General features: G+C 40.1%; 1 protein-coding gene across 3 annotated transcripts; it reads right to left on the reverse strand.

Moving 5' to 3' along the window:
* Positions 1 to 2,633: 2,633 nt before the first annotated feature.
* On the reverse strand, positions 2,634 to 10,901 carry cox5ba (cytochrome c oxidase subunit 5Ba). 3 transcript variants are annotated; one of them, XM_030065491.1, is made up of 4 exons: positions 10,742 to 10,898; positions 5,483 to 5,553; positions 3,355 to 3,454; positions 2,634 to 3,186 (listed from the first exon to the last, which is right to left on the reverse strand). In XM_030065491.1, exons 1-4 carry the CDS (start codon positions 10,842 to 10,844, stop codon positions 3,074 to 3,076), a joined length of 387 nt encoding a protein of 128 aa, XP_029921351.1. In that variant the 5' UTR covers positions 10,845 to 10,898; the 3' UTR covers positions 2,634 to 3,073. The 3 variants fall into 3 exon arrangements, with proteins under 3 accessions (XP_029921351.1, XP_029921350.1, XP_029921352.1); XM_030065490.1 differs by lacking the exon at positions 10,742 to 10,898 and adding an exon at positions 7,065 to 7,226; XM_030065492.1 differs by lacking the exons at positions 2,634 to 3,186; positions 3,355 to 3,454; positions 5,483 to 5,553 and adding exons at positions 8,081 to 8,631; positions 8,800 to 8,899; positions 9,086 to 9,156 and having other exon boundaries at positions 10,742 to 10,901.
* Between the last annotated feature and the right edge of the window lie 899 nt (positions 10,902 to 11,800).

Below are 11,800 nucleotides of genomic sequence, written 5' to 3' on the forward strand. Positions count from 1 at the left end.
CAAGAGGGAAAACCTCTCATCCTCATTGAGAGCGACTGCTACTTTGGCTTTGGCTGATGAGGGTTTCGATGTGAGGTCCCACACAACATGTCATAACAACTCTTCAGAAAGCCGGTGCCTGTTGTTTTATGAAATATCTCCCAGAGTCCAAACTGTAGGTCCCAGCATTCGACTTGGTGGTGGTTCTGGAGGCCAGCTTTTGTAGATCTGTAGCAGATGGCGCTTTATGCAGGATCAAGCTCAAAATTGCTGAGGTGCAATTTAACTGATAGATTTATGCGGTAATAACTGTTATTACGGTATTCTTTAACTTTTTAGTAGCAGTATTAATTTTGACAGGTATTTGAATTTCAGTCTTAGTATTCTCTTTGAACATTTTTTGATTGAGTCAGATTTTAGTCATTTATTTTATATTAGTTGTAGTCACAGTTTAGACACAAGCTCTTAAAGTAATTGTAGTCACGGTCATTTTAGTCAATGCAGTCAAAAGACAGGACACTATTCTAAAAATATTGTTGCATTTTCTGAGCTTCCTTGGCTTATTGTTCTGGCCAGTCCCCTTGCTTGCATTACAGTGCAGCATTTGCTCTTTCCTAATATTTTATAATAAGTGAGCATCATTTTTAACACTGTATCAACGTTACATCTGAAACAGTGTGAAGTATAAACTATACCTCAAATATGTCAACATTAAAGCTCATAAATGAAGACCATTACCGAATGTGGTGTTTGAGCTTCAATGCATGTAAGTCAACCAACGCTTTTTTCCCTTACATAATAAATTTTAATGTTTGTTAAACATAAAAAGCTAGAGCATGCACTTTGTTGGCAAAAGGGTGCAATTTTATGTTTATTTGTGCCTGTGTATTAGTCTGCTGCTGACATTTTGTGTCGTTATTTTTCATTAGGGGTAAATAAAAAAATATGCCATTTTCATTTTTGTTTTCACAGAGTAACTCGTTTGCACAAACAAATCAGGATAGTGGCATCAACACCCTTTCTGTGCACCTGGATTGCTCTCTGTTTGGAAAATGTGAAGGTGGTTTTAGAACAGGTTGAACATTTCTGTCTAAGAATTCTGTCTAAGATTAATTTGTGCTCCTCCAGCAAAGTATACAGCTCTCCGCCAGCTGCTGCTCCCCTCAGAGCAGCAGCTGCATCTGCTATGCCCTGTGCATTGCATATGTTTTACATATACATGGACAGAACAAAGGGATCAGTACAGGGTGAGCAGATTAATTATTTAGTCATTTATTTAGCTATTGGCTTGGGCAAGTCCTCATACAGGAGAGACTGTTATAATGTTTAACTGAATCATAGGGTCGTTTGCTCTAGCCCATACGAGCACCTGCGAGAGAACTGGAGGATTCACGATCCCACTTTTGACAAATGGTGGGGGGTAAACTTTTGCACTGTTTGCATCATCTGTTTAACCAGCCTTGGATGTTCAGTCTTAAATTTCCACCCCAACAGAAACTGGAAGTCAGAGAGTACTACCTCAGTTTCAGAGACCGTTTTGGGGCCAAGGAATTCAAGCTCTAGGGAGAAAGAGGGACTGGTTCTTCTGGTGAAAACAGAGGTGAGGGTTCCTGGTTCCTCAGAAGAGCTCCAGTGTTCCAGGCACAGTTCCCACGGTGGTGCTACATCAGCCTATTAATTATTGGAAGGGGGCCATCCCTCCTCCTGACGCAGCTGTCATGACTCCCTGTGAATCATGGCTGGCATAATGAAATGCTTCTGAGGAATATGCAACAGATTTATTCCACAGAAAGGCATCTATCAATAACCATCTTTCAGAAAACTGAGGCTCATTGCAAACCCAAGTTTCTTTCTCTCCACCACACCTCTAGTAACATGTTTTCCTTACAACCTTACAAGTAATCACTATCCATGCAACTGTTAATGTTTTCTGTACATTATCTTCCACTCTTGCTTCAAGGTTCAAAGGACAGTCTACCTCAGTGTCCATTTTTAAGGTGTGAGCCTGAAAAGCTATTGAAAGAAAGCAAATTCTCAACTGAATGATCATTAAAAATGAAATGTCTCAAGATCAAGCATGTACTTTGAACTGACCCGTAGAGCAACGAGTGTGAATCCTCACTGGTGTCACTGGTGGGAACATAAAGCCTCATATTTTACAGTGCAGTGTTGGTTCCCCTTCCACATAAATCACTTGGCTGAGGGTTGTGTAATGGTTTATTGATGGGACCCTATTGTGAGGGCTTTGACATCAGTGTGCAAAGGAAGGAATGTGACGTTTGTCTCCAGTGCCCCCTGCTGGTAAAGCTTGAATGGTTAAACACATTGACAGGTGCCAGAAGCCAAGAAATGCTTTGGTCCTGTGCAGATTGAAATGTCAGTCACCTTTACAGCATTTAAACTACACAATATTTCCTTTCCACTCCCAGTTGTGGGAACGTCTTATTCCTCATACAAAAGTGCGAATGTGTTGACTCCACATCTCAATCTGTGTTGCAGGTAGTAGTTGTCTTCAATGCATACCGCTCCAAAGCAGAACTGAGTGCATGTCAATATAATTGTAGTTCTCAGATGCGAGCAAATACATCCATTTGCCAGCCTGGATGGTAAAACCATCAAAAGAGCCTGACAACTGACAACCATGACACACAAAGAAGAGTTCAAGATTTTATTGGTTCAATAAGAGGAGCAATTGGACCGAGTGTAACATTGTACAGTACATGTCAATGTAAACTGTAAGTGAATGGAAATGTTTGTAAGAAATATTTGTGTCCCAAACCACATCTGTTTCCTCTGCAAGTTAAAACAGGAAATGTAAAGCAAAGACTGTTGAGGTTAGCAGATATATCAAGTACTGAGATAAAACAAGTCAAAGACCAATCAGACAAGGTCTCATACCTTAAGACCAGGAAGTATAGATAGGTCAAAATATTCAAAGATAAATAGTCTTCCTGGAGAATGTGGAGAGTGGTAAAATTCCTGTCTGATCCTCTGTCTCATTCTAAAGGAAGCAGGAATATTTCTGAGCTAGGGTAACATTGTACAGACACACAGGTGTACAAGTGATGTCTACAAAAACAGAGGTATCTATAAGTTAATGGGGCAGCTCGTGGGCCACCAGTTTGTAGTGGGCACCGCAGGACGGGCACCGCTGAGCCTCGCCCTGGTGAAGCCAGAACCAGACCACAGCCGTGTTGTCTTCCTCGCCTGCAGGGAGGAAATCAGACAAGGTGAGACGTGCAAACAGAGAAACTTCGGGTAAAAAAAAAAGTCAACAGCTTCCAGTCTGCCTGAAACACACCAGTTTAGATGCTAGATGGCTCTATTCTTCCAAATCAGATGTAAAAATACAAACACACAACTCATGTAACTTACAGACGCATCCCACAATCCTCTTGGAGGTGATGGAGGGCACAAGATGGGGATCAGCCTTGGAGCCAGCGTACTCCTTTGGCTTCATCATGTTGTAGGGATCCTGAAGAAGAACAGATTTGCTTTAAGATGAACTCGTTTGATGGGTAAACACTACTAATCATCCACAATTAAGTTAACAGTTTAAAAATAATCCTGTATCCTGTTTACATTCATGGTTGCTGTCCAATGTCAAAGTAAACATTTTTGTAAACATTTTAATAAGGGTAAAATGATGATTTTACTTTGCCCATGTCCCACAGGAATCACTCAGTTCCTGAGGTCTAATTCTGCTACATTTTCTGTTACAGAAAAATTGTGTTCTGTTTGAATTTTGCCCCTAACTTTTTTACATTTCAACTTTTATGGGGTTAGATACAATCTGCCCATTTTGTATGCTGAGTGTAAACAGGGTATTGCTGTTTACACTCGCAAAGAAATAATACATTTTCGTTGCATCAGGACAAACACGATTTGTACAACTAAGATTTGTTTTATTTACATTACATCCCACATTTTCCCATAACTTTTTTGCAACAGTCGCAAAGTGTCAGGGGATCTTTCAAGCATTTCTCTCTCTCCCTCTCTCTCTCCCTCTCACCCCCCCTCTCTCCCTCCCTCCCCCCTTCTCTCTCTCTCTCCCTCCCTCCCTCCCTCCCCCCCTCCCTCTCTCTCTCCCTCTCTCCCTCTCCCCGACCAGTCAATCTTCTATCCTTCATTTATTTATAAAATGTTGTTTTTTGTTTGCACAGTTGTCTCCATTTTCTTCTTCTTTGGCCACATGATAGTGATATTTCCTACTGCTTAAGGCTGCATATTCGGTTGTTTTCTGATCAAATTCCACACTAATTTCCCCACCAAGATTTGCACGCAAAATCCAGAAAGTCAACTTAATGTGTTGTGCTGTCAACATTATGAGGACAGATGTGCTTCACCATAAAACTGCCCTGATTATGGGTCGTCATATTGATGCCATTTTCTCTCCTGGTTGTTCTTTCTTTTGAAACGGCAGTATTAGCAGCTGTACAGCTTTTCTCCACCACAAGACACTGTATGCTCTAATAAATCAAAGATGCAGCTGTGATCTGCATACAAGCGGCTCGTAGGGTATTTAACCCTTTAATAACAACGAATGCCAGACTTCATAACAGGAATTCCCATGCTGACACATTAATTATGAATACATTGCATCTGGATTATGTCAAGTGATGCCATATCTGAGAAGTATCATTTTTTATGAGAAATAAATCCTCCTGCATGGGAATTTTGAAACATTAACAGAACCTACAGTACATAGGAAACTTTTAATTTGACAATTTAATTATCTGTGATGCATCAGATGCCCTGCTCTGTTGGAGCTGGTGGGGTTTTCTCCGGCTGGTGAGATTTCAAGGTTTAAAAAATATATTTAAAAAACGTCAAATGGCTAGGGAAAACGTTAATCAGACAAAATAACTTGCCACTGAATGATATTTAGGCTTTAGGTTAGTATACATGTTTGTTTTTGTGAAATAAGAAAAATTCCGCCCTAACGATTCCATAGTCACTAGTGGCAATTAGTAATAATAATATAGCGATATAGTGACAATATTACTTAACCTAACTTCAACACAGAGGCTCTGAAAATGTGCTTTTAATTTTCTTATTACAAATTACTGGTCTTTTCAGTGTGGGGCTACAAGACCAGTCTATATGCCACATCTCATCTCAACAGTCCTGCCCCAAATGCTTATTAATGGTTGAATTTAAGGTTTCAATCCTTTTCATACCTTCAGGAATCATAATGCACCCTCTTATTTTAAGATAGGAAAAAAGATGTTGCCTGGATGCATGAGAGTGTTGAGTGAAAACCAAATCCAATTACACTGACAACAATTCAAACATTAGGTATTAGTATTTCCTACAAATTGTTTACTTGAAAAAAGTTAATTACTGTGGCAATTAAATATAATTACTGAACTTTTGACCTAATGTGCTCCCCTCCACACAACACAATTTAATAATAGGGCCAAATGCCTTAAAATAGATTTTGAGTATTTACAAAAAAAAAAAAAAAAAAAAAAAAAAAAAAAAAGGATCAACTGGCACACACCGTTCCATCCTTCATGGCCTTCATGATGATCTTCTCTAATCCAGTGGCTTGCTCCTCATCAGTAGGAATACCTGTTAATATATCGAGTGAAAAACTGACCTTAGAAAGGGGCCAGAACAAATGATGCGCAACTTTGCGTTATTTTTGCCTTAGCAGAGCTGTCAGGCTGCTAAATTCAACACCACTCCCCTAATCACAAATCATACAGGGCATTTAGCAGAAAGATCATTAAGATTAAAAGTATTATGCAATAAACGTTTGGGAGTCTCTTGTCAGGCAGTGAATATTCACATGATGTTGTCCTGCAGAGTTACACTCATTTTGAAAATGTCAACTGTTTACACCTTTATTAACAAGTATTATATAACCAGCATAGTTGAGGATTTATATTTCCAAATAAGATATTTGAAGAGAGAGAGAGAGAGAGAGAGAGAGAGAGAGAGAGAGAGAGAGAGAGAGAGAGAGAGACATTGATATCAATAATTAAAGTTGTGACTGAGGTGGAAACAATTTTACTTTAGTTTTATGAATGAATCTACGTTAACCTTTTTTGTTTGGACTCTGAACATGTTTGGCAGGTTAGAGAGTACTAGAATTCATTTAGAAAAAGAAAAAGATGTGATACCATTTTAACTCATAGACATTCATGCTGAAAAGCTATTTTCTTAAATATGTTCAGTTTATAAAATAAATGTTCTTTCGTAAATGTTTTCCCTTGAAACTTAAATGTCAAAGAAAACCAAATATAGAACTATATCAAACAGAAGTCACTTATTTTGAAAATTAATATGGTGTAAAGTCATTAACAGAAGCTGGTTAACACGCCTTGAAATTGGCTTATTTCTGCTTTCTTTTACTCCATCATTCATTCATTCATTCATTAACCTGACGCTTTCTGATACATTAATTGATTTGAAATATACGTTTCTTAAACACAGGAGGAAAACGACTGGGTTTACGGATAATTTTTGGCCAACTTATCCAGAGCCTGTATGAATCTCTCAGTTTGGGGATATTACCTTTAATAAACTTCACGTTACAGATGTGAAATGGCTCAGAAAGCTGAGTGGACATTAACTTTACAACAGCACATCAGTCCAGGTCATTTAAGCACTAACCAATAGTTTATGACTACAGATAATTTATTTGTATTCCACGTGAGCATCTGACTAAGTTTGAGACACAAGGGTCATTGAAAAGATTATGTTTGACAAGCCAATGTCGACAGGAAGTAGCGCAACTTAGCCTTAACTTTACGTTAGCTAGCTGGCTAACACTCTGTAACGCTACAAGAAAGACGCACTTTTCGATGATTAAAATAAGTTTGTACGTTCTTCTAGATTTCAGACCATTTAAAAAGTGGAGAGCATATTTTATAAACAGCGTGTCCGTACTGTTTCTTTGTAAATCCCTTTTCGTGACCACAGGATCATATTTGACCTCCTTAGCCTGACGCTACAGTATGCTAACATCAAGGCTAGCTAGCGTGTCGAAGTGTGCCTGCCTGGCCTCACCTGGATAAAAAAAACTAAACCTGCATCACAGTTCACAGGACTTTCTGGCTGAGCTGCTTCCCACTCACCTCCAGCCGACATGGCACGGCTCAGGGCCGGGGCCGGGGCCGGGGCCGCCCGGCATGTCGCTGCGGCTCTGAACGCCGAGCGGAACAGTAACCTTGCAGCCATTTCTCCTTCTCCGCTGTCACTAGCAAATGGTCGCAAGACGATGACGTCTGGGACTTAAACTGTCGCTCTATATGGACGCAAACACTCTATCTTTGGAAACATGTCTCTGATGTCTTGATTAACTTTCTTTTTTTTCTTTTAATCACACTCCTGTTTCTTTGTGCACCATTAAGTTCATTACTTGATTAATATAATTACAGAAACAATACACAGAGGCAACGAATGACAATGGGATTTTTCCTTTTTTGTGAACCTTTATTATTATTATTATTATTATTATTATTATTATTATTATTATAAACAGTATAAACACACGCCTTGCATACAGGGATGAGCAGTTACTAACAGGCTTCATCAGATCAGGGATAATCAACAGGCAGCTTGAGCATGTGTTGTGCAATGGATAGTATTTTATCAGCCACTGGACCGTGCACACCCTGTTCAAGGCCAGTTTGACAGACTCTCTGGGGGGCTTTTCCCAGAATCAGTAGGTGCAGAGTAGGGACCTAAAGTGATTTTGGAGGCTTTGTTTACGGGGCTATTCCTGTCGAGGTCAGTTAACATGGAGAAAAAACATGGGGAACAGTAATAACTGAAATTTCTGACCATGAGTGCATCTGATGTTTAATATCTGATGTTTGCTGTCCTGATGTTTATACTGAACACATCAAAATATTTACATGCATTTTCAAGCATAAACAATAAGGAAATACAGAGAGAAAAGTCATAATTTTGATCTTCCTATTCAAGATGATGTGTAAAATTTGTTAATAACCCTTCTCCAGTTGGCAATCAGCTTTTGTAGTTTGAATTAGTAGCTCACACATCTGGCCCAGTGGCCCTCATTTAACCTGGTGAACTCTTACACCCTGAGTGCAGAACAGACAAAGACATCCATTGCACAGACAAAGACGAGTTCAAGACTTTATTGGTTCAATAAGAGGAGCAATTGGACCGAGTGTAACATTGTACAGTACATGTCAATGTAAACTGTAAGTGAATGGAAATGTTTGTAAGAAATATTTGTGTCCCAAACCACATCTGTTTCCTCTGCAAGTTAAAACAGGAAATGTAAAGCAAAGACTGTTGAGGTTAGCAGGTATATCAAGTACTGAGATAAAACAAGTCAAAGACCAATCAGACAAGGTCTCATACCTTAAGACCAGGAAGTATAGATAGGTCAAAATATTCAAAGATAAATATTCTTCCTGGAGAATGTGGAGAGTGGTAAAATTCCTGTCTGATCCTCTGTCTCATTCTAAAGGAAGCAGGAATATTTCTGAGCTAGGGTAACATTGTACAGACACACAGGTGTACAAGTGATGTCTATAAAAACAGAGGTATCTATAAGTTAATGGGGCAGCTCGTGGGGCACCAGTTTGTAGTGGGCACCGCAGGACGGGCACCGCTGAGCCTCGCCCTGGTGAAGCCAGAACCAGACCACAGCCGTGTTGTCTTCCTCACCTGCAGGGAGGAAATCAGACAAGGTGAGACGTGCAAACAGAGAAACTTCGGGTAAAAAAAAAAGTCAACAGCTTCCAGTCTGCCTGAAACACACCAGTTTAGATGCTAGATGGCTCTATTCTTCCAAATCAGATGTAAAAATACAAACACACAACTCATGTAACTTACAGACGCATCCCACAATCCTCTTGGAGGTGATGGAGGGCACAAGATGGGGATCAGCCTTGGAGCCAGCATACTCCTTTGGCTTCATCATGTTGTAGGGATCCTGTAGAAGAAAAGATTTGCTTTAAGATGGACTCGTTTGATGGGTAGTACTAAAGGATCAATCATCACACAATCATCCACAGATCTTTAAATACTTTGAAGCTGGAATTAGTAACTTCTCATCTCTGTAATATAAATATTATTAATGACCAGATCACCACAGTATAATATTAACAGAGTTGCATACCGTTCCGTCCCTCATGGCCTTCATGATGATCTTCTCCAGTCCTGTGGCCTGCTCCTCATCAGTGGGAATCCCTATAAGTTGACCAAATATGCATCTTGGTAAATAAACAATTCATATTACCTCTGGGGAGGGAAGGAGGGATTGATGGTCAGATAGATAAAATGTAAGAGTCAATGTACTTATTAAATAGAGTTATATTTGATGTCAAATAACAGAATCGTGTTATAATAATTGAATAGTAATTGAAAGAATAATTGAAAGTTTTATTTTTTGTTATCTTTAATGGTTCATGGTTCCCCTCCTCAGACTCAATTGATATTTGTATTCACACATATTCATAAATTATTCAAGTAATAACTGCGTGATAATCAAACACTTCAAAATATCATAAAGTGTCACAATAGGGACTCCACTGGAAGTCAGTAACACATGATACTTATTCACACTTGGTTTCACCATCCACCTGGTGATCTGTCCAGTGATCTGCTCACAAGTGGAAAGCTCTAAGTACAGAGGTGAACAGGGATCAGAGCAGCTCGGACCTTGTTCAGACTGCCACTCCAGATCTGATATCTTAGATCCATATCCAGATCTGGCCTGTCCAGATTGTAGGCAGGCTGATTTTATGAGGGAAGAGCCAATGCAGCAATGTGTTTACTGTCATGGATTTCTCAGCAAGAAATGCATCGGTCACAACAAAACATGCACCTTAGAAGGCTAAGCCCACTGATTTTTTTTTTTTTTTTTTTTTTTTTTTTTGAACAAAGGAAACTTGATCTGAGGCAGACCAAATCCACCATGTGAAACAGTGCCACTTCACTGTCAGAAGCCAAGAGGCATCTTACCACGCTGCCCTGCACATTGTGAAATCTGGTAAGCCCCATAGCATTGGTGAAGAATTTTCTTTACCTTCGACCAAAAAGTTGACTCAAATTCTGTGTGAAGAGCAACTCGCTAAACAGCTGGACCTGCTGCCTCTACTGAATAACACAGTCACTCTGAGGATTGCTGACATGGCTGCTGATGGGAGAGATTCACTCACTGGGGCTGTGCTGAAAAATCGCAAAGGCCTATTACATTGTTTCCAGTTGCAAAAATCAGACAGTCGGGATTTGGAGATGAGTCATACTGTGTGTGTGTGCGTGCGTGTGGGTGGGTGATGGGGGGTCAAAACCAATGGTACATCGTGTCACTGCACTGAGTGTTTAGCTGTTTCATTGGCACAAATGCATTTCTATACCCGGTTAGTTTGCAGTTTGGTAGCAGAGTTTCAAGAGGACAGATTCGCAAAAGATACCAAAGTTTGCATGAATATGTCATGTTGACGAAAGATTGTTTATCAGTAAACACGCGCACCTGGCCCAGCAGTGCCCGCGAGATTAATTCAATCACATTAACCGCACAACACAAAGTGCCGGGGAAAAAATGATTCAGGATGTTTCCAGTACATGCCGAATTCAAAAATAGTTTCAAACGAAGTGGAGAACTCTTGCTTGGTGTTTTCTTTTGGCGATAGGCGAAGCAGTTTGTTGTCTTTTACTCGCCTTTACAAGAGAACAGCATGTTCCTGAGTTCCTCTGTCAACACACATCCCCTCACCTTGATTAAACTAAACCTGTACCACAACACACAGGGCTTTCTGGTTGAGTTGCTCACCTCCAGCCGACATGCCGCGGCTCAGAGCCAGAGCCGGGGCCGGGGCCGCCCGGCATGTCGCTGCGGCTCTGGCCGCCGAGCGGAGCAGTAACCTTGCAGCCATTTCTGCCTCTGTGCTGGTGCTGTGTGTGGTCACTACTAGAGCCACGGAAATACAAGCAAGAGGTCGCAGGGTGATGAGGTTGACATTTTCTTGTTCTTCTTTCTTACGACGGTTTGCAGACGACGAAAAAAAGCATTACTGCCCCCAACTGATCTGTAGTATGAACTGAAGAGGTTTAGAAATAGCAAATGCATTCAGTGGTAGAGAGAGTTCTGCAAATTACACTGTGATGATATTTTACTAAAGTAGAAGTACCGCTGTAAAATCTACCGAAGTAACTGTAAAAAGTAACTCATTTGAAATGTACTCACAATTGATATAATTACTACACAATGTACTGTTCCTAGGCTGGCACAACTAATCTTTGATTGGCAAGACATAGTTTATCCTACCTCTCTCTGGGCCTCCAGCATTGTCTATCTGTGATTCTTCATGATCTTAACAGCCACGGCCTCATTGGTGGTTGTTTTGATGCACCTGGCGACCTTTCCAAACACGCCCTTCCCCAGGAATCTTTCCACCCTGTAGCTGTACCTGTGGTTTTTCCTCCTCATATTCTTCTGACCACTATTCACAATTTCACTCCAGTGTTATTTCTGGAAATGTATCACTTGGCTCTGTCGTGGTGTGAATGCTGTTATCATATAGACCACAGCTGTTAACACAATTAATTGCAAAGGGAATTAATTCTGTGGTTAATTTATCTACAGTTTAATTAGATAGATGATGTGTGATCTTGACAAAAAAATGCATCCATTGAGTTCAAGGTGTCAACTTTTTGTAACATTGTTGCCTGTTTCAGAAACAGAATCTTTAGCTGTTATATCATTAACTGGCAGTTACATGACAGTGTATCTCATGTTGTGGAGTAACACAAAAGTAATGCAACAAGCAGTGTAACAAATTACTTTCCACTGGGAGCAAATAAGTAACATGATGCATTACTTAAAAAAAAA

The sequence above is a fragment of the Myripristis murdjan genome, chromosome 12 (genome assembly GCF_902150065.1).
Source record: "Myripristis murdjan chromosome 12, fMyrMur1.1, whole genome shotgun sequence".
Taxonomy (NCBI): domain Eukaryota; kingdom Metazoa; phylum Chordata; class Actinopteri; order Holocentriformes; family Holocentridae; genus Myripristis; species Myripristis murdjan.